Source organism: Panthera tigris, chromosome C1, assembly GCF_018350195.1.
Source record: "Panthera tigris isolate Pti1 chromosome C1, P.tigris_Pti1_mat1.1, whole genome shotgun sequence".
NCBI classification, from domain to species: Eukaryota; Metazoa; Chordata; class Mammalia; order Carnivora; family Felidae; genus Panthera; species Panthera tigris.
In genome coordinates this window covers 54,737,066-54,760,819 of record NC_056667.1, presented here as the reverse complement: position 1 = coordinate 54,760,819, position 23,754 = coordinate 54,737,066, and the positions used below count along the sequence as shown (strand labels likewise).

Sequence of the window (23,754 nt, the reverse complement as noted above, 5' to 3'; positions counted from 1 at the left end):
GTGCAAGTAGGGAGGCAGTAAGACCTCCACAGTTAGGAAGGACCCTAAGGGGTGGAGTGAAGTCAGGGTGGAGAGCTTGACAGTTTCTGTCTATGAGAGCATCTGATGACAGGGCCTGATTATCCCATGGATGCTCGGCTCCAGTGATGTCTCCTTCTCTCTCCATCTTCAGGTTCTACTTTTCATTATGTTGACTACCTTCTCAGGCAGGCTGTCTCAGTGTGGCAGCAAAGATAGCCACCCATAGGTCTTGTCTGACCTGCTTACAGTCAGTGTTTTTAATTTCTTTTTTAATGTTTATTTATTTTTGAGAGAGAGAGAGAGAGCTGGGGAGGGGCAGAGAGAGAGGGAGACACAGAATCCAAAGCACGGTCCAGGCTCTGAGCTGTCAACACAGAGCCCAAATGCGGGGCTCGAATCCATGAGCTGTGAGATCGTGACCTGAGCCGAAGTTGGATGCTCAACTGACTGAGCCACCCAGGCACCCCTACAGTCAGTGTTCTTAAAGAATCAGATACTTCTTTAACCATTGCTCCAGAAAAAAGTCCTGTGAAGAACTCATTCCATAATTAATATGCAATTAGATTACAGGTCACAGAAGGCCTTTCTTCTTAGTGATTTAAGTAAAGCCCTAGGCTCAGTTGCTTTGAGAAACAAGAACACAATGAATAAAGAAGCAATTTAAATGCATTCCTCCACTTAATTCTCACAACATCCCCATAAGGTGTGGACTATTATCCTTTTTTACAGGTAAAGAAACTAAGATTTTGAGGATGGTGAATTCCTTGCTCAAACATCATTTAGGAATTGTCAAGATTAGTATTCAAATTCAGACACAGTGGATCCACATCTTGTATTTTTTTTCTATACTCATGTTTTATCAATTAATTAATGAGAAAATGTAAATGGTGTTTTATTACAAGAAATATATTTTGATTTTTCCATTCCCTTTTTGCTTTCATTAATTATACTTATGTTTCATCTCATTCTGGCTATAATTATTCCCTCAAGGGAAGATAAACACACTAAACATTTAAAATATGTTTAGATGAGGGGCGCCTGGGTGGCTCAGTCGGTTAAGCCTCTGACTTTAGCTCAGGTCATGATCTCACAGTTTGTGAGTTCAAGCCCTACACTGGGCTCTGTGCTGACAGCTCAGAGCTTGGAGTCTGCTTTGGATTCTGTTTCTGTCTCTCTGCCTCTCCCCCACTCACGTGTGTGTGCTCTCTCCTTCTCTCTCAAATATAAATAAATATTTTTAAAAACTTATAAAAAAATAAAATAGATGATACAAATATTGTTGGATGGAATGAGAAAAATTAGACACAACAATGCTGGTGATTGACAGTCCCCCCCCCCACACACTCTTTTGGGAAGTATTGCATTGTAGATATGAGGAAATCTTTACCAGAGGTCCAAAGAATACCTTTCAGATGCAAAATAAACCCAGAAACAAGTAGAAGTGGAAATACATTTTTGTTTGAATATGAACAAGATGGTTAGTTGAATGCTTAAGAAATAGATTGTCAAACATAAAAGACTTTAATCATAAAGGAATAATTCACATGAATTTTTGTAAGAAAATATGGGAAATACTTTATACTAAGATATTTCTTTTCTTTTTCTTTTTTTAAATATACTAAGGTGTTTCTAATATTACTTTTCTAACTTGGTTCAACATTCAGTACATCTAAAATACGTAAGATTATTTACTCTGTTTATTTGAGGATATAAGTTATGAAAACATATCCTTATGAAGAAGAAACAAAGGGCTTCATATTTTAATTCCTTTATCTTGTCAAAATCTGATTCAAAACCCTTTCAACATGCAGAACCCAAAGTCCTAGGCATTGAACAGTTAAGATCTCTTAGTTATAAGTGGAGGAAAGCCTGACCCAAACATAGTTCATTTAATGAAAAGTCTAAGAGCAGATAGCTGGATTTAGGACTCTAGTAATGACATTGGGATTTGATTCTCTCACGCTCTCAGGAGTCATATGTTGGGGACAAGATGGCAAAAGCTGCTATACCCCTACCTCTTTCAGGTTTCAGAATCTAATCTGCTTCTTCAACAACCCAAACAACACTTTCTGAGCTGAATCACAAAGGCTTAGATTGGCTTGACCAATCAAAGGGTCATATGCTATCTCAGAATCAGTCACTATTGTATCTCTAAAGCTAGTGTCAGCTTCAGCAGAATGTTACGGACCCAAAGTGTAATGATGGCAGTGGTGAGGCTTCCCCAAAGGAAACTGGGTAAGGTTACCAGAAGGGATGGCAGGAATATTAGTTGTCTACCCCAGGCACTGTGAAAATACCAGTAGACTGACTAATTATGGAGCCTTGTAATCCACGTAGTCTTGGGGATTACCCTAGAAAACTGGCTACAAGGCCTAATGAAATGCACTGATGGTCTGTAATTTTCCTGAAGTTAACTGGCTGCAGATAGAACCACTGTGGCCCAGAGAGTCCTTCTTTTGGTCATTGGTAAGTCTCTATGGAATCTCTATATAGCAGTAATTATATAAAGTGGGCAGATAATAGTGGGCAGGTACACATTTAGAGAAAACAAGCTGGTCTATGAGAAAACATGAATGAGAAAATGTATTCACTGCGGACTGCGTCTGGGAGTATGGGGGCAGGTGCAAAGATCTTTGTTTTCAAAGACCCAAAACCTCAGTGGAAAGGGATAAACACCTCTGTCAATGGGGGACCAGGAATCATTTGCTTCTGCTTTGAAGGCTTTTTTCTCCACGTATCAACAACATTGGTTGGGTTGCTGGATAAAACTTGAATGCATATCTCTTTCACTTAACTCAAGTATATATAAAATAACTCCACAGGATAACCCAGAAACGCCCAGAAATGAACTTCTTAATTCAGTAATACACAAGACACATCAGCGCTGCCCAGTGAATTGCCTGGTATTTAGGAAACACTGATAAAGAAAATTAAGCAATGGGTGTTGGTCCCATTTTACAGAGGAAGAAATTACAACACATCAAATCACTTAATTAAGACCCCTTATATTGTGCTAATAATGAAGATGATGCCATGTTATCAGATATTATTTTAAGTAAATAATGAGATTATAAGTTTAAAATAGGAATGAGTGTAAAATAACACACCTAGTTGATAGGTGTTTTCCATCTGAACTGTAAGGCGAGAAGCATCATCCCGCTGGCTAGGTTCATCCATATAAGACACAGTACTCATGGAGCTAAAAGCAAGGAAGAAAACAAATTTCAATAGTTAATAGTAATAATAATAATAATAACAACAACAAAACACATTGTTGCTTTCAGCAAAAATGTTACCAAGGTAAACCTTCCCTAAGAACATTTCAAGCAAGTCACAGGTAAATATCCCGGTGACACATTTAAAGTCAAAAACATTTCAGAGATGGAAACATTAACGCATAGAGAAGTTACTTGGAGCAGGTCTCAATATAGCGGTTGAAGCCCAGTGCAGTCCAGTGAAGCCCAAGGCATCTGACTACTCACAAAGTATTCATGGATTGGTCTGTCTGTGTGGTAATGGAGTACCTGTTTCAAAAGCCATTTCAATGGCATGTCTACCACAATGCAGAGACTCTCTCCTCAAAGTGGCCAAAATTAACAAAAGGGACTGAGGAATACAGGAGGAAGCTTAAAATGTTGGGAAACAACTATATATATATACATGGGATAATATACTTTATAAAAGTTTAGTAATATGTACCACACAAAATCCCTTTAGTAGAAAAAAGAAAAACAAGAAACTCACCCACATGGTGAGAGAAACCACAATTCACCCAAACTATTGTAAATCATAAGCATCAACCACCCTTTTCAACATTAAGAAAGGGTTTTGGCTTGGTTACCAAGGCAATATAAGCTTATCCAGGTGCTGAACTGGAGACCCAAGCAAAGAGGAGTCCCTAATGTCCCTCCAGCACCACTTAATTTAGCTTAGTTAAGAGAAAATCCAGTTGTCACTAATGGCAGTCTCAGATCTACCCCCAATTCTCTCCACCTGTGAAAATGGAAGTTAGAACAGATGTGTCTTCAAAGGAGATACTACAATAGTGTGTGTGTGTGTGTGTGTGTGTGTGTGTGTGTGTGCGTGTGTGTGTGCGCGCGCGCGCACGCGCGTGCGGTTATGTGTGTTTTCAGAGTGACCAGTTTTCTAAGCAGACTATGTTTTTGCCTTAATTAAATGACAGATATTTGTTTTTAATCTTTTGGGTTTTTTTTTCTCTGCAAGAAGACTAAAATACTTAGTTCTTGGCTGTTTGGAATTAGTAAACTTTTTGCAAATGATATTTAAAGAAGTGTTTTTTATGTTTTTATTATTTATTTTTGAGACAGAGAGAGACAGAGCATGCGCAGGGGAGGGGCAGAGAGAGAGGGAGACACAGAATCCAAAGTAGGCTCCAGGCTCTGAGCCGTGAGCACAGAGCCCGACCCGGGACTCAAACTCATGGACTGTGAGATCATGACCTGAGCTGAAGTCGGACACTCAACCGACTGAGCCACCCAGGCGCCCCCTTTTAAAAAAAATTTTTTTTAATGTTTTTGTTATTTATTTTTGAGTCAGAGTACAACTGATATTTTAAGAAAATCACAGATCATCTATTTAAAAATCCTTTAATACAATTTATGCAATAAATTAAGGTTTACTCACCCATCCCGAGAAAACAATGCAAGTAATTATGGCTGTGTTTTCATGATAGATTTCTGGATTAGCGATTTAGTCCTCATTCTTGTAACACCTGCTTTCCTCAGTTTTCTGCTGCCCTTTGAAGTAGCAACCAACCTGCTTGGCCACATTGTCTGCAGGTGTTGTGGGCAGTACCCACAGAAGCTGATTGCTTCTGTTCAGAAAACCCCATGTTGCAAAAGCCCCCTGATTCTAAGATACAGCAGCCTGTCCCATTATTATATGTGCTAGTTTTCACTTTGAAAATCATTTTCCATCAATTATCTTGTTTTACCTTCACAACTGCCTTTAAGTTAGTCAAAGAGCTCTTATTCTACCCATTTCAGAGATAAAGGGAACAAGGCAAAGGGCTTAATGCCATAGATACAGAAAAGGCAGACTTAGGTTTCAAATATCCTATTTGAGTCCCAGTGACAAAGTCTCACATATGATCATATCAGACAGAATGAAAATAGGGGGAGGGACTACTTGAAATAATTAATGACTGCATTTGAAACTTGCATAAATATACAGCAAGTGTTAATAAAAACCCAATTTCTTTTCTACTAACACCATATTAAAAACTCATAGAAAGAGAGGTAGTGTTGGTTCAAAATTTAAATTCACGTGTTAGAAGTCTCAGACAAAAAACCAAATAAGGATTTTTACAGTCTGCACTATTGCTTTGTTCTTAGTTATGGAAAAATTGACAATCAGTGCAATACTATTTATCAGTATGAAATTGGAAAGTGTCGTAAGGGCAGTTTAAAAAACCCATTGGCTGAAGATAGGTGTGCAAGCAGAAGGTTTTGGAGACTGGCTTTTTAAATCTTACCAAAGGTGATTTCATTTCGTGCCTTCTTCATTTCCACAGTAATCATGTAAATGATAAAAAGTTCAAAACATAAAAAGTATAAAGATTAAAGTAAAATTACATAAAAATTACTAACCCCAGTGGTTCTCTAACAACTGTTAACATTACAAAAATCTCTTCCGACATGACTTTGCATATGGGAGCATATGATAGATGCTTGGCTTTTTTTTTTTTCCCACTCAAAATGTATCATGGATAACTTTCTATGCTGACAAATAGTAATATACATCAATATTTTAAATATCATGACAGTACTTAATATATGAACATGCTGCATTTTATTTACCCATTTGTTCTCCTGGCCATCTAGGCTGTTTCTACAAACATATTTGTTTTCTTTAAACCACTATTTTTTTGAAAAATTATTATTATAAGAAGCATTAGATATACTGATACAAATTGTTAAATTTTTTTTAATGTTTATTCATTTTTGAGAGAGAGAGAGAGAGAGAGAGAGACAGAGCGTAAGTGGGGGAGAGGCAGAGAGAGAGGGAGACACAGAATCTGAAGCAGGCTCCAGGCTCTGAGCTGTCAGCACAGAGCCCAACACACAGCTCGAACCTATGAACCGTGAGATCATAGCCAGAGCCGAAGTCTGATGCTTAATCAACTGAGCCACCCAGGAACCCCTATACTGATATAAATTCTAACTGATATAGAGTTTGCTCCTTAAAAGTAGGATGTTGCAAGTACTGGAGGACCAAACTTGGAGTTAGTTTTGGGGAGGAGATAGGACTTTGGGGAGTGAGGTTTCAAATATTTTATTGTAACCTGGCATTCTTTCTCATGCAGAAGGAAAATATTTGGTTTGTTGGTTGCTTTTTGTACCTTAGAAGGTTGACCATGTACCCACTAAAATTGTAACTTCATGGAAAATTACAGAAAAATTTTACTTGTTACTTAAAAAAAGCCTCTGTATATGGTATTTTTTGAAACTGAGATCTGCTTGTTCCTACATTAAAATGAGATGAGTTGGAAAAAGGAAGAGAGAAAAGAAAAGAATGAGCTGAACAGAAAAAAAAAACACATTTATTCCTTGAAAAAAGACAGAAGGAAGAGATAAAATATATAAAATTTTGCAATAGGGGTAACTAACACTAAACCAGAATGTGGGTTTAGTAAATTTTTGGAAATAAAAGAGATTCTATATTTGGGAATGGTAAATGACCAGTATCAGTTCAGAATACTGACTTGGAAAATATGTAGTACATATTTTCTATTGATAAACAGCTTTACTCAAGCCCTTTGAAATTTTTAAAGACAAAAATGTGAGGTGCTAAAAAATTTTTTGTAATTTTAATTGCCAGTGCTGTATACACAGCACAAGACACTTATTGGGTATATGTCACAATATTACAATCAGATGTGTTTCTGTTGTCCATGACCAGACTTTCCCTACTTTGTAATAATAATCCTTCTAGATAGATACATGATCTCATTGCAAAGGGAAGACTATAGTTGATTTTATTTTGTGAATGTGAAAAATGCTTTTGCTGTCTATGTGTTTCATCAGTTTGTTGCCATTTATGGAGGAAAAGGACTCAATTGGCAAAATGGATCCAATAGAGTTGTCAAGTTATAGGAAGGAAGGTAGATTAAAAGTAAATGCAGGAAGACAAAGTCTGGCAGAAACTACTGGTGAAAACATGGAACAAATCAAGTAATGTTATTCTAGGAGAAGAGTAACAATTTGTAAAGTTTCAGTAATACTTGGAATCATATATACTACTGCTGAGGACAGATGTGGCATTAACCTGGATGCAGAAATAGCTGCATGAAATTGGTCCACAAAAACAAAAGGAACCCTCCTATATTGTACTTGATTGACATTGGAAACATCCATGCCAAGCCAACAGTCTGTGTTCTGATTATGCAGAAAAGAGGCAAAAAGAAAATTAGCTAAGAAGTTGGAATATATTTACTGTTTCATGAAATTCAGTTTTCCTGAAAACATCTTACAAAGGTACTTGCTACTCACTCCTTGAATTACACACAATAAATACAAAGCATGTATTGAAGAGACTGAAGTAATTTCAATTAAGTCTCATCAAAATCAATACTATGTAATTATTATTAAGAATTCATTTCCAGACATTTTCACTGCCATTATTACTTAGATGTTTTGAAGCTGCAGGAAGAGATAATATGTGAATGTATAACTGGTCTTGGAGCCATTAATTTAGTAGATTAAAAATGTCAGAATATCATCTCTCTCTTCCATTTGTAACCGTGAAATAGCTGGAACTACCATATTTTGAACGGTATTGTTCAGGCATGATTTTGTTTTTGTTGTTTTTCTCCCCCTAAACCTGTTATTAAAGTTATGTGCTGCCTCCCAGTGGAGATATTTCAGAGCGCACAGAGAAAAAGAAGGCTTCCGGTATACATTATTTCAGGGTATACAATTTGGACATTTGTTCTTTTGTTTGTTTTTTTTCCCTCATTCTTTCAACAAATATTTATTGCTCACAGTGGGCAGGCTGGCAACACAAAGAAAAATCCTATTCCCTGTGCTCAAGAAACAAGATATTGAAAACAAGATGAAATATGCATAAAGGCTCACTTGGCTGGGAACTTTCTGCCTCAAAATGTCTAAAGGATGTTTTCATGAATGTTATGTTTAAGAGAAAAAGCATACCAACTCTTCCCCTATCACTAGAAGGTGGAAGTTGTCTGGTAAGGTAATTTAATTTTGTGGTCAGTTTATAGCAAGTTTGCTGGATTTTTATGTACCTTTGAGATATTTTATTCACATTATTGGCCCCATCTTACTAGCCAAAGGAAGGTTATAATAGAAAGAAAGGTCAAGATTTTCATAATTTTGAAATTTTGAAATTTCATAATTTTCATACATTTTAATAAGTGAAAGAGGAGAGAAATGGTATGTGTTCTTGTAGCATACATTTTTTTTAAGAGTAGGAATGATCCTGAAGGACAAAAAGTAAACCACACAACCTGTGAAACGTCAAGCTCTGATGTGATTGAAGATAATCCAGAAAAGGTGTCTGACAAAATAGAATAATTTTGAGTGTGTGGACAGAAAATCAGAGTGTCTGAGGCCCACTAAACTAATGCTTACTCAAGAGAAGGTGAGGTTAAAGTCAAAGACAGCTGATGAAAATTCTGTTGCAGCTCCTGGATGAATGGATAGATTCAAAGTCATATTACCCTTGGCAATCATCACTCAGGTGAGGCTGAGGGTTTGGGTGCCATGGTTACTGCTACAGTACTATGGAGATCATGAAGGAGGACTGTGGTCTATCTCAACAGATTTTCAACACAAATTAAAGTATTATTTCTTTATTTTTCTCTTAAGGTTTGTTTGATTATTTATTTAGAGAGCATGAGTGGGAGTGGCAGAGAGCGAGGCAGACAGAGGATCTGAAGCGGGCTCCACACTGACAGCGGTGAGCACCGTGTGGGGCTTGAACTCATGAACCCGTGAAATCATGACCTGAGCCAAAGTCAGCTGCTCAATCGACTAAGCCAACTAGGCACCCCTTTTCCTTCCTTCCTTCCTTCCTTCCTTCCTTCCTTCCTTCCTTCCTTCCTTCCTTCCTTTCTTCCTTCCTTCCTTCCTTCTCTTTCTTTTCTTTCTTTCTTTTCTTTCTTTTCTTTCTTTCTTTCTTTCTTTCTTTCTTTCTTTCTTTTTTTTCTACAAATGCACAATTGAATGTTTCAGTAAGGAGGTAAACGCATGACTTGTTTTAAAAATTTGAAAATTTAAGAATTTTTATTTGCTGTAAATGTATCTTATGTCTACAAGATGAAAGTCCTTAGTCACCTAAACACATATGTGGATCTGTGAGCCTAACCTATCTGTGAGCAAAAGAACCTGCTTGTTCAGGAATTAGTACACTGCAACAATTGTTCATTCAAATGTTAAAAAAATATTTATTGAGTTGGTGTTATGTTCCAGGCACTATTCTAGGTTCTTAGGATACAAAAATGAAACACATGAACAAGATCTCTGCCCTCATGGAACTTAGTGAGAAGGGACAGAGAGTAGACAATAAAATACAAAACTAGTAAATGATGTATTATGTTAGAAAGTGATAAAAGCTACAGGGGAACGAAAAAAAATGCTTAGTTAAGGGGCCTTGAAAGTAGACGGAAGAGAGGGTGCTGTTTGCAATTTTAAATAGAACAGTCAAGATAGGCTTCCATTAGCAAAGGATTGAAGGAGGTGAGGAAAGGAGCCGGGTGGATATCTGGGGGAAGTGTGTCAGGGAGAGAGAAAAGTATATGCACAGGGTTTGAGACAGGAGGCTGCCTGGTATTTCTGAAGAAGTGCATAAAGGTCAGAGTAGCTGAAGTGGAGGGAGCAAGCAGGAGGGTGGAAAACGAGGTTACAAAGGTTTAGGCAGCTAGATCATGTAGAGCTTTGTGCACCATTGTAAAACCATGGCTTTTACTCTGATCAAGCGGGAGCCTATAGAGAGTTTTGAGCAGAGGAACAGCAAGATCCACTTTATATTTTACAATGATCACTCCAACTGCTATTTTGAGAATAGGCTGTAGGTTGGCATGTGTAAAAACAGGGAGGCCAGTCAGGAAGCTTGTATAGTAATCCAAGTGAGAGATGACTGTAACTTCTATGGACTAAACTGTGTCTCTCCAAAATTCATATGTGGAAGACTTAATAGCCCCCCCGCCCCCTCGTGTGCCTGTATTGGAGATACTGCCTTTAAGGAGGTTATTAAGGTTAAGTGAGGTTATAAGGGCTCTGGGTCAAAAATATTGGAGTTCTTACATAAGAGGAAGAGACACCAGGGTTCTCTCTCCACCATGTGAAGAAGCAGAGAAAAGGTATCCCTCTACAAGCCAGGAAGAGGTCAGTCACAAGAACCTGACCATGCTAGCATCCCAAGTTCAGACTTGCAGACTCCAGAACTGTGAAAAAAAAATCTATTGTTTAAGCTGCCTGATCCATGGTATTTTGTTATGGCAGCTTGAGCCGACTAACACAGTGACTCAGACTGAGATGGTAGTGGTGGGGGGTAGTGGTCAGTAGTTGGGTTCTGTATATATCTTCAAAGTTGATTCAACAGAATTTCCTGTGAATGGGAAGGGGGACATTTAGATAAAGAATTAAGTTGTGAGGATGCTGAGTTTGAGGCGGTTACCATGTACTAACGTGAAAGGTCAATAGGCAGTTAGATATATGAGCCTGGGGTTTGGGAGACACGTTAAGGGCTGGAGATATAAATTTGGGCATATAGCACCATGTCTCAGTGACTATCCTGGAGGAGATTCCTGGGGGGATAACTGCAGAATAAGAGAAGAGGGCAAAGGACTGCTCTCTGAGGCATCCAACATTAAGAAACTTAGGAGAAGTGCAGGGAGCAGGAATACTGACAAGGTGGCCCCATCAGGTAGAAAGAAAACAGGAGAGTGTGTGTTCTGAAGCCAAGTGAAGACATTTTTCCAGGGGAAAGGAATGATCAGTGGACAGCCTCAAATATTGAGAGGTCAAGTAAGATGAGGACTGACCACTGACTGGATCAGTAACGTGAGAGTCATTATGATCTTGACAAAAGCACTACCACAAGCCCAGGGACAGCCTGTTTTGTTCACCGTGGTATCTTTAGCACCTAGCACAATGCCATGACCCAGGTAACAAGAATGTGTTTAATGAATACACGAAATGACTCTGTAGTCATTATTATTCTCATTTTATAGGTGATATATTAAGACTCAAAGAATATTAAATAGTAGCTGGTTAAGCAGATCTGGGACTCAAACACAGGCCTCATTTGATTCCAAAGTTCTATGTGATAATAATAGTTAATACTCGCTCTGTTTTTAGATGTGCCAAGAACCATTCTAGGTGTTTCCATATATTGTTTTAAATTCTCACCACACCCCAAAGCAACAATTACCATTTTTAACCCATTTTATAGAAGAAGAAACTGAGGAAAAGAGGGTTTAATAACTTATGCAAGACAAGCACCTTAAGTGTTCAAGCTGGAACTTGACCCCAGCCAGTCTGTGTAAAACAGATCTCTGAGCCACTCCATTTTCCTCCGTGGTTATGCTGCTACTATTCCATTCACTCCTTTAGAAATACTGCACTAGTTAGCCAGGGATGCCATGACAAAGCCTCACAGACTAGGTGCTTGAACCACAGGAATTTATCATCTCAGTTCTGGAGACTGGAGGTCTGAGAACAAGGCGTTAGCTGGACTGGTTCCTTCTAAAGGCCATGGAAGGAAGGGTCTATTCCAGGATTCTGTCCTTGGCTTGTAGATAGCCATCTTCACATCCTCTCCCCCTACATGTATCTGTGTCCAAATTTTCTTTTCGTAGAAGGATACCAGTCATATTGGATTACAACATATCCTAATGAACACATTTAAATTTAACTACCTCTTTTGGGGCGTCTGGGTGGCTCAGTCAGTTAAGCGTCCAACTTTGGTTCAGGTCATGATCTTGTGATTCATGAGTTTGAGCTCCGCATTGGGTTCTGTGCTGACAGCTCGGAGCCTGGAGCCTGCTTCAGATTCTGTGTCTCCCTCTCTCTCTGCCCCTCCCCTGTTTGTGCTCCATCTCTCTCTCTCTCTCTCTCTCAAAAATAAACACAAAAAAATAAATTTAACTACTTCTTTAAAGACGCAGTTACCAAATAAGGTCACATTTGAAGCACTGGAGATGAGGACTTCAACATATGTGTTCAGCAGGGATCGGGCAGTTGGTGTGGGGAGCACACAATTCAGCCCGTATAACAAATACAAACACTGTCATGTTGTCTCTAAATTCTAAGGTCACAGAACTACAGATTCTTTGCCCTGTCATCTGGGAGTTGTGATAAATTGGCAAGTCACTTTACCATGCCAAGTGTCGGTCTCCTCAAAGTATGGGAGAATAAGGTATGCACATACTTATTTTTTCTCAATACTGTTTTATTTGCTGAATGGATATTTGTTTTTATTCTTATTTGCCCAGCAAATACCAACATTTGGTTATCAGTCTCCCTTCTTATATTTTGCGATTCAGATGGATGCAAATGGTATCTTGTTTTAATTTGCATTTTTCTCATGCTAAGGGAGTTCGAGCATCTCTTTATATTCTGTTTTTTGAGTGTCTCTTCATATTCTGCTTAGCCATTTGGGCTTAGCTTCTGCAAACTGCTATTTATCTCCTCTATTTTTTTATTGTCAATGTGCATGATTTAAAAAAAAAACACGTATCTTCTGCTGGCCTATTAACTATGTCTATTATATTTTTTATTGAACAGATATACTAAGTTTTATTGTAGTTATGTTTATCAAGTTGTTTTTTTATAGTTTTGTTTTTTCATTTTGGAATCTTATTTAAGAAATCTTTTCCTACCCACAGAACACAAAGATATTCTCCTATACTTTCTTCTTTTCACTTTCTAGATTTCCACATTTCAGGCTTCCATGTAGAATCCACTATGTAAATGGTATAAGGGAAGAATCCACCTCATTTTCCTTCCTCTACTGAGCCAGTTTTCTCCCAACACAATCTATCAAAAAATCCATAATTTCCTCACTGCTCATACATGATGCTTCCATATATTCATGGGTCTATTTCTGAATTCTCTATGTGTTCCATTGGTCTGTTTCTCTGTTCATGCACCTATCTCTCTATTCCTGCGTTTATTATCATTTTTACTTACTACAACTTTGTGGTGTATCTTAATACTGGATCACATTCCCAGGGCAGTTTTGACAAAGGTGCCAGTGAAGGATTATGTACAAAGATGTTCTACATGGCATGTGAAAGCCAACCTGGATGCTCATCCATAGAGGGATGGGTACAAACATATGTGATGGATACATATTAAGAACTACTATGCTGCAGTAAGAAGCAAAGAGCTACCACAGTTACATGAGTAAATTTAAAAAATAAAATACTGAATGACATATATGAAATTTAGAAAACAAAATGAGGTTTATAGCGCAACACCATTTATGTAAGTCAAAATCTTTGGTAAGTGCTTGTTTTGTATTCTTTTATAAGGTGGTCAGTCAGGTGTGGCACAAAAGGAGACAGAGGAAAACACAGTTTACTATACTCACAGGTCCTAGAGATCAGAGACATGCCGTGCCGTGCCACCAGAGTGTCAAGATGCAGAGGACAGAAGCAGGGAAGAGACAGGGCTAGACCCTTTATTGGGGTTTCAGAGGGAAAGGCAAAACTGGGCATGGAAAGCAGTTCAAGACTGGCTAGTCTGAATAATTTCGATGGGCTCTAAGCTATAGAAGGATCCCTAGTTGCCTGGTACTTGGCTCTAGGCTGATTAAGGCAGAGGAATACTGAATGCTGGATGTCAGAGGTCAGATAGAGGGGAGCTGGCTCTGGGTTGAATAGTTTGCATGTATGTCTAAGGCATGTTCCCTGCTGAGACCTTGGCTATCTTTAAGAATTGGTTAGACCTGAGAAGGGCAGTGTCTCCCCAGTCAGAAAGGTTTTTTAAAATGTCAAAACATCATGGGATGCCTGGGTGGCTCAGTCTGTTAAGCATCCAACTCTTGATTTCTGCTCAGGTCATGATCTCACGGTTCGTGGGTTCAAGCCACTTGTTGGGCTCTAAACTGACAGTGCGAGCCTTCTTGGAGTTCTCTCTGTCTCTTTTCTCTCTCTCTGCCCTTTCCCTGCTCTCTCTCTCTTTCTCTCTCTCAAAATAAATATTTAAATGTCAAAACATCATAATACACAGAAATTAAATGCATATATATATATATATATATATATATATATAATACAATACTTAGATATGTATATTTTTGTAGCATATGTAGTGATGTGTGTACTATGGGTGCCTTTTGAGAGTTGAGAATGAAGTGTGGATGGGGAAGAAGGGGGACAATCAGGTAAACACCAGAGGTCTCGCCCACATTGGTGTGACAATGTGCTATGGAATGAGGAATATTTTCAACTCAACTCTGCTCCTGAGAGAAATAAGATAATAAATGAGATAACTAGAGATCATAAAAGTATCTTCTCTAGTTAACCCACAGGATTTTCATGAGAATCATATGGGTATTGTATGTGAAGCAGTTTAATAATCTATCAAGTACAATGTAATATTAGTTTTTATTGTGGTTTAATTTAGGAATATGAACACTTCTGTTTTCTCAAGCTTCTCTCTCTTTGGAGGGGGAGAGCTATATCTCATCCAGGTCTTCTGGGGGGCTTTAACTTTATTTAGATGGCAACAGCACTTACCAAAATCAGGAAACCGGTCGGGCAACATCATTTTTAACTGCACATAAGCAACTCACAGTAGTATAGGTGGAAATTGTAGAATAAATTCATCACACTTAAAATTACTTGTTCACCACCTATCCCACCAGATTATAAACTCCACGAGAGGCAGGATTATTGGGCTCACTATGCTGGGTTCACCACCCAGCATAGTGCCTACAATGTACTCATTTGTCAATAAATATTCATTTCCAGTGAAGTAATCAATGCAGCATTTTCCATTTTTTCAGAAAAACAAATTACCTGGTGGCCTTTCAGTTTACTTGAAAAATGACCTTCTCCAGGGTAGAACCCTACAGTTGGTTACTGTTATATGCCTAACATGTGGCACAATAATTGGCATGGAGTAGAAGCCCAGTAAACCTTGAATAAATGAATAAGTGGAAGGACATAGTGTGGCCTAACCAGGGTGTTAGATGCCACCAGTGGGTTTAATCAGAGAGCCATACTCAAAGTCCTTGTAACATGACATCACTGTAATTTTGGTTTGAGACAAAAGAAAGACTTTTTAGTCCCCAGCTTTAGGCTGACCTACTAGTCCAACTACCGGCCTCAGAGAAAATAATCCTGGCTATCATGTCACATTATCCTGGGAAAGTAACTTAACCTCAGGCTTCTGTTTCCACTTTAAGAACATGAGAGTTGCCCATCTGTTCAAATACTGTTTGAAGACTGCCAAAGGCTGAACTTCTAACAAGAAAGATGTCATTGTCAATACCTGCTCTTAACCACGGATGGGAAACAGAAGGTTCAGGTGAATGAATAGATGAGTTTCATTAATGTAAGTTACACATAGATAGCCAATTTTCAGAGAATGAGAATACTTGCCTGTACACAAAAGCCCATTTTGCCACTTGCTAATTCCGTAGCTTTGGAACCTTAACATTTCTAAGCACCTGTTGCTTCATTTGTAAAATGGGAATGATAATAACATTTATCTTATAAAGCAGGGTTGGCTAACAGTCCTGTAAAATGCCATTTAACAAATATTTTGGCTCCGTGGGTCTGATGGTATCTATCACAACTACTCCACTCTATAGTGTGAAAGCAGCCAGAGACAACACCTACATGGAGAGGCATGGCTGTGTTCCAATAAAAGTTTATTTGTGGATACTGAAATTTGCACTTTTAATAATTTTCACATGATAAAAAATATTATTAATTTTTTTTCAATCATGTATAAACCATACTTCGCTGGGGAACCATACAAAACCAAGTGGTAGGTTGGACCTGGTGCTTGGGCCATAGTTTGTCACCTACTGCTGCAGAGCTTCTGTGAGACTTAAACGTTAGCTATTTATCAGCCTCATTACTATTTATTATTTAAATGAAAAAAAACAAACAAGATTCAAAATTACAGGTGCAGTGTGATGTCAACTATATAGGTATACAAAGAAGTTGTGCCAACATGCTAGCAGTTATGATGTTGGGAGAGTAAGAGTCAGCTTAAGATGTTTCTTCTTTTAAAAATAAAACAGGGATGTTTGTGTGGCTCAGTTAGCTAAGCATCTGACTATTGATTTAGGCTCAGGTCATGGTCTCGTGGTTCATGGGATTGAGGCCTGCACTGGGCTCTGTGCTGACAGTGCGAGGCCTGCTTGGAATTCTCTCCCTCTCTCTCTCTCTTTGCCCCTCCCCTGCTCTCTCTCTCTCTCTTTCTCTCTCTCTCAAAAATAAATAAACATTAGAAGAATAAAAATAAAACATAAAAATTGCATTACAAAGAAATATAATTTAAGTAAAAAGATCCAGCCCTAAAAACAGTTAACAATCCCCAAAGGCAAGGGAATTAAAAGCAAAAATGAACTACTGGGACCTTATGAAGATAAAAAGCTTCTGCACAGCAAAGGAAACAACCAACAAAACTAAAAGGAAACCAACGGAATGGGAAAAGATATTTGTAAATGATGTATCAGACAAAGGGCTAGTATCCAGAATCTATAAAGAGCTCACCAAACTCCACACCCGAAAAACAAATAACCCAGTGAAGAAATGGGCAGAAAACATGAATAGACACTTCTCTAAAGAAGACATCCGGATGGCCAACAGGCACATGAAAAGATGTTCAACATCGTTCCTCATCAGGGAAATACAAATCAAAACCACACTCAGATATCACCTCACGCCAGTCAGAGTGGCCAAAATGAACAAATCGGGAGACTATAGATGCTGGAGAGGATGTGGAGAAACGGGAGCCCTCTTGCACTATTGGTGGGAATGCAAATTTGTGCAGCCACTCTGGAAAAGAGGGTGGAGGTTCCTCAAAAAATTAAAAATAGACCTATCCTATAACCCAGCAATAGCACTGCTAGGAATTTACCCAAGGGATACAGGAGTACTGATGCATAGGGGCACTTGTACCCCAATGTTTATAGCAGCACTTTCAACAATAGCCACATTATGGAAAGAGCCTAAATGTCCATCAACTGATGAATGGATAAAGAAATTGTGGTTTATATACACAATGGAGTACTACGTGGTAATGAGAAAGAATGAAATATGGCCTTTTGTAGCAATGTGGATGGAACTGGAGAGTGTGATGCTAAGTGAAATAAGCCATACAGAGAAAGACAGATACCATATGTTTTCACTCTTATGTGGATTCTGAGAAACTTAACAGAAACCCATGGGGGAGGGGAAGGAAAAAAAAAGAGGTTAGAGAGGGAGAGAGCCAAAGCATAAGAGACTCTTAAAAACTGAGAACAAACTGAGGGTTGATGGGGGGTGGGAGGGAGGGAAGGGTGGGTGATGGGTATTGAGGAGGGCACCTTTTGGGATGAGCACTGGGTGTTGTATGGAAACCAATTTGACAATAAATTTCATATATTGAAAAAAAAATAAAATAAATGGATTTAAAAAACCAAAAAACAATAATTATAGTGAATATAAATTCAATCTTCCTTTCACAATTCAGAAGGCACTTCAGATATCCATTATGCCCAAAGATCAATGGTAAGAATTAGTTACTACTGTAAAAGACTGTAGACAGAGAAACCAAGAATGGAAGGCTGAATCTATGCTGATCTTATATCACACCCAAGAAGCAGCTTTCCAAGTAGGTCTACTTCCTACTCTTCTTTGCCCTCCTTATCAGTGTGTTTACTGCTATAAAGGCAAATAAGTCCATAATCTAACAAGAGCAACAGACAAGAAAACAGCCAAATCCAGTAGCATGTAGAAGAGAAAAGCAACAGGAGCAGAAAGGAAGAACATCCAACTCAACCCAATCACTAGAAGTGGAAGTGGTTGTAGTTGAGTAGTTAGAGAGCGCTTCCTGGAAAGATGAAGGTGGAGCTAACTCCTCGAGGAGGAGGAGAAGGAAGCCAGAGTGTAAGAAGAGCATTTCAGACAAGGGCACCCCATGGGAAAGCAACATGTGGCAATGGCTGGAGGCAAGGCAGAGCACTGAAGGATTATAAATGTGGAAGTTGAGTATGACTGGAGAGTAGGATGCAAGCAGGATAGTGGAGAACACAGTGCTAGACAAGCAGGCAAGGGTCTGTGGATCCTATATACCTTACTCATGATCTAGGACTGTACCCTAGTCATTAAATCATTTCTTGACCTGTAAGCCTCAGTTATTTGATGGTAAAATGGTGAGAATAAGATCTACCTGGTGGGATTAATGCTGGGGAGATTAAATGAGGTAATGTACATAAAAAATGAGCATATTTCAGGATAGGCTTTATACTATTGAAATCAGTTTAATCAAAAATTGTTTTTAAATAACTTTCAAATGAAAGGTATGTGCTTTCCCATAAAACTGCAAATTCAAAACAATGTCTTCATTTGATAGCCACTGAGCTTTCGAATTTTTCTAGTACGTGAAGACTCATTTTGTAAAGGAAAATCACTTGTAGTCTGGTCTCAGTGAGTAAATAGGAGTTAGAGCACAGGATGCAGCCTCCCAAATGGCCTCTGCATTTGCAAAGGTATTTGGAAGCTGGTCATTTGACTTTTAAGGAAAAAGTATTAAAGTAGAGGATCCTTCCTGAATGTTTTGAGAGTTCAAATTTCTAACTTTGAAATACATCAATAAAATTATCAATTAAATGATAGCTAGTGAAAAATCTACCCTACTGTGTTGGTAAATATGATTTCTGTATTTTTGTTACTTTTGATTTGTATTTATATTTCATCAATTAAAAAAGAATGCTCTCTCTCTAAGGGCACCTGGGTGGCTTGGTCAGTTAAGTAATGGGCTCCTGATTTTGACTCAGGTCACGATCTCAGTGTTTGTGAGCTCCAGTCCTTTGTGGGGCTCTGTGCTGACAGCTCGGAGTCTGGAGCCTGCTTGGAATTCTCTCACCTTCTCTCTCTCCCCCTCCCCCACTCATGTGCAGGTTTCCCCCCCCCAAATAAATAAATAAATAAACTTAGAAAAGAGCGCTCCCTAATTATTTAAATTTGGCCATGTTCTGATTCTATATGACTTTCTAATTTTCCTTGAAAGGGAAGATGTAAATGAAAAAGATGCAAATATAAATGACAGTTTAGTCTTCAGATAAGAGCAGGTTTTTTTTTAATTGCAGAAACATGATTTATGTTAGACTATTATAAATATTTTCTTTTTTTTAAAGGCTTATTTATTTTTGAGAGTGAGAGAGTGGGGTTGGAGCAGAGAGAGAGAGGGAGACACAGAATCCGAAGCAGGCTCCAGACTCAGAGCTGTCAGCACAGAGCCCGACGCAGGGCTTGAACTCACAAGCCGTGAGATCATGACCTGGGCCAAAGTTGAATGTTCAACTGACTGAGCCACCCACCCAGGTGCCCTATATTGTAAATATTTTCTTGAAAAAAGTTGAATTTAAGCTAACAGTTATTTTAAAATAATTTTATAAAGAACTCTTACACTAACCATAAGAGATTCTTAAAGATAGAGAACAAACTGAGGGCTATGAAGGGAAGCGGGTGGGGGATGGGCTAGATGGGTGAGGGCTAGATGGCATTAAGGAGGGCACTTGTTTATGATGAGTGCTGGGTGTTGTATGTAAGTGATGAATCACTGAATTCTATTTCTCAAACCAATATCGCACTCTATAGTAACTAACTAGAACGTAAATACAAATTTGAAAAGAACAAAAACCTCTTACACTTAAATTGGGACTAGCAGCCAAAAGGGCTTAGGGTCAGAAGCAAAAGTTGTTGAAGTTAATTTTTCCCCCAGCTTTACTTCTGACATTAGGTGAGACTGCTACTCCATTACATCTCCTATCTGTGAAAAAGGCTGTATTTGTAATCCACAAACATCAGGGTTGGAAAGCAGACTTTTAAATAAGTACATTAATACACTCTGAAAGTGGAAAGATTTGATTTCAGAAATATAATGCAAATCTATTCCAGGTTTTCTGGTTTCTGCTCCACAGAACACACCAGCTCTTGCTGCCCAAACCATGGGGATTTCTATACCACATCCTCCAATCCCACAGAAATCGTTAAGAAAGAAAGTCTATTATATAAATTCATTGACCTCTGCATCAGATAATTTGCTTTGTTTTCTTCCCAATGGCAGTCAAAAAGAAATGCCATGCAAGTATTAAAAATTAATTAATCTTTTTAAGAGAGCAAATGCAATATGCATCAAGAGCCAAAAAATGTACTTATTACCTTTTGACCCACTAATCATACTTCTGGAAAGAAAACAAGCAGAAACTTATTATATAGTGAAAAAGAAAAAAAAAAAGTGGAAACAGACTTAAAATGCCCAAGAATTGGGGCATGGCTAACTAGCCCAGAATTATAAACAGACAAAGTATTATGCAGCCATTTAAAGGGACACTATTGAAAATACATCACGAAATTTGTATAAAACAATGATAAATGCATTATATATATGTATATATACCCTATATAGAGAGAGATTGTAAAATGCAAAATCTATTCATTGATATGATATTGAGAAGAATTTAAGAGACATGTAAGATGCAGCTTATCCACATCGCATATGGCATTTCTTTTGAGTAGATGATTTTTTTGGGGGTGCTCCTTGAAATAGTAAAAAGATGCTGCCGGAATCAACAGATCACTTAGATTTTCTCACTCTCGTTTTCTTTCTTTTGTAAAATATAGCCCCAAAAGGTGACCCGAATGTTGTACTTGCCCATTTTCTCTCTTTTTATGTCCCAAAGGAATTTGTTTCTTCTGATAAGCATTATGAATCGGTTTACTCAATAATCAAACTTAGGTTATTAGACATTCAGTTACTCACTTTTTGGTGCACCTGTGAAGTTCTTTCTGCCAGAATTCTTGACCACTTAGAGAAGACATACTTCCCCTTTTCTTCACAGAATGAGCCATTCTGTCTTTAGCAATGTCTGACATCATCATAGCCTATGGAAAGCAACTTTGTAAAATAGCAGATGGAAGATCTGAAAACATTTTAGTTAGTATAACACAGAGACTCATTCTAGATTAAAAAACACAGAATAGGGGTGCCTTGGTGGCTCAGTTGGTTAAGCATCCGACTTTGGCTCAGGTCATGATCTCATGGTCCGTGAGTTTGAGCCCCGCGTCAGGCTCTGTGCTGACAGCTCAGAGCCTGGAACCTGTTTCAGATTCTGTGTCTCCCTCTCTCTCTGACCCTCCCCTATTCATGCTGTCTCTCCCTGTCTCAAAAATAAATAAACGTTAAAAAAATTTTTAAAAACTACAAAAAACAAAGAATAGTCTTCTACAATTTTTGAATGGGGATGTGCACTTTCCTTGAGAGTAATGAGTACATGTTGTTATTCTGATCAGTATAATTGGAAATATGATAACTCCTCTAACTTTTATCTATGCAATAGTATAATTCACATAAGCAGATATTAAGCTTCAGCTAAATGCTTAATAGCAGAAGAGGTTAAGTCACTGAGAAATGATACCCTTGTGTGGAAGAAAGATATTCCATGTCAGAAAGCAGTATTTTTTATTGCCTCTCCCCCCAAATTAATCCTGATAAAAGTTGGCTAAGTAATATGTGTTGCTGTTGTTAGTACTTTAAAAATTAAAATTTTCTTCCCCAAAGGGTATTTTTTTCAAGCCAAAGAGATTTACTTTGTAAACAGCACACAGAACTTAACCTTAAGCAAAGTATTTTATTAGAAAACCTACTTCCTTCTCTCAAATGCTTGTCAAAAAGCTGCCAGTAGGAATGGATTCCCAGAATTTAGACTGTAGGTCTACTGCTCTATTGCCTACATAGAAATTTAGATAGTCATTTAAATTATTTTATAATCTGTAAATCTGAGAGCCCTAATAAGGAGACACTGTCCTAGACACTAAAAAGAACTAAAACAGAGTCCCTGCTTTCAAGGAGCTGGCAGTTGAGCGGGTAGGGCAGACAAGTATACAATCTAAAAACCTCAGCGTGATCAGCGGCAGAGTAGAGAGGCAAAGGGCACACAGATTTGGCAGAAGTATCGTGTGCTGGAAGGGAGGCAGTGAGGGGTGTGTGTGTGATTGTGTGCCTGTGTGAGTGTGTGCATGAGCGTGAGCATCCCTCTGTGGGTGTGTGCCTGTGTGGGCATGAGTGTGTGAGGCTGTGTGTATGAGTGTCGGTGTACATGGGTGTAAGTGTATGCCTGTGTGTACCCGTGTGTGCCCCTGTGTGTATGAGCTATTGATTATCTGTGCACCCAAGTGAGTGTGTGCCTGTGTGTCTGTGTGTGAGCCTTTGTGTGCTCTGTGTCTGTGTACTGAATGTGGGTGTGCGTCTTGTGTGTGTGCGGTGTGTGAGTGTGGGCATCTGTGTATGCTTGTGTGTATAAGTGTCTGTGTGTGTCTGTGTATATGACTGTGAGTGCCTACATGTGTCTATGCGTGTGGTAGGGCACACTGAACCTCATTAAGTGGGTCATTCAGGTTCTGATCCAAAGCGACACAGATAGACCTTGGTCTGCTCACTCGTTTCCAGAGTTGGGATCTAGAGGTCCCCAAGGGTGTGGCCGCCCAGTGTTGCCGGGCCTCAGTGCTGCAGAGGACTCATCGCTCTCAAGGAGCAGACCAAGCTGGCCAGCTCTGTACTAGGCATCACCCTAAAGCTCAGACATGCAGGAGGTCCGAAGGGGGGTGGGGGGTGGAGGGGGTGGGGACGAAAGGCCAAGACTTACTTCCAGTGATTTGGGGCCACTTTCTCCCATTTGTCGTGGGGAGGAGGGGTAGGCTTCAGGGAGGCCAAGGCCAGCGCAGACAGGCCATTTCTTACCACAGGGCCCTCCCTCCTCGGCAACCCTCCCACCTGCTCTATCTTCTCCGCTCCCACCCCCAGGCGCCACGGAGAGTGAGCGCTTACCCACAGCAGCGCTGGAGCCGCGGCTCCGCCAGGGCCCTCCTGGACCTCCCTCTCCTCCACTGCGGGAGCCTGCGGCGCACGGCGAGGCCGCCGCCGCCCGCGTCTCCCTCCGCCTGCGGCCGCCCGCGCACTCCCCGTGTGCTCCGCGCCGGGTCTCCAGGGTGACTTCCTCAAACAGACTCCTCTGCCCGCCCGGGGAGGGGCATAGTAGCTGCGTGGTCCTCTGAGCTGCCCTAAGGATTAAGGATCTCATCGTCTCTGCCCAGCGGAGGACGCCCTGAGCCCGTTTGTGCCCCGGGGTGGCTGTGAGCTGGAGGGAACCGGTTCATCCTACGGCGAGGTCCTCTGGGACCCAAGCAGCAGCCCACGGAGCCCTCATCCAGGTCCCTTTTCCCTGAACGCCAGGGGCAGGAGTGCGGTTTCCTGGGGCAGGAAATCTGAGGCACAAAGAGAAAGTAGAGCCCCCCCTTCGCTTTCCCAGATCCCCAGATCCCTGAGGCTCCAAGGTACAGATACGCCATCAGAGGGATAATTTGTTGAGAGCTAATATTTACCAGATACTTGGAAAACAGCTTCCGTTTTATTTAGTTGTCCCAACAAGTCTGTCAAGGGAAGGTTGTTAACCTTTTACAGATAGAGAAAATTGAGATTCTGAGATCTTAAATAACATGCGCAGGGCCGTGCAGCGTATGGA

At 39.5% G+C, this 23,754-nt stretch overlaps 1 protein-coding gene across 1 annotated transcript in view; it reads right to left on the bottom strand.

Annotated features, from left to right (window-relative positions):
- Positions 1-23,158, bottom strand: part of DYNLT5 (dynein light chain Tctex-type family member 5) — a 30,070-nt gene extending 6,912 nt beyond the window's left edge. The window contains exons 1-3 of the mRNA XM_042997525.1: positions 23,061-23,158; positions 20,997-21,118; positions 3,129-3,220 (exon numbers count right to left, since the gene is read on the bottom strand). Of these exons, the coding sequence (XP_042853459.1) occupies positions 3,129-3,220; positions 20,997-21,115 (211 nt within the window). The 5' untranslated portion in view covers positions 21,116-21,118; positions 23,061-23,158. The remainder of the gene's footprint in view (positions 1-3,128; positions 3,221-20,996; positions 21,119-23,060) is intronic.
- Positions 23,159-23,754: the final 596 nt, after the last annotated feature.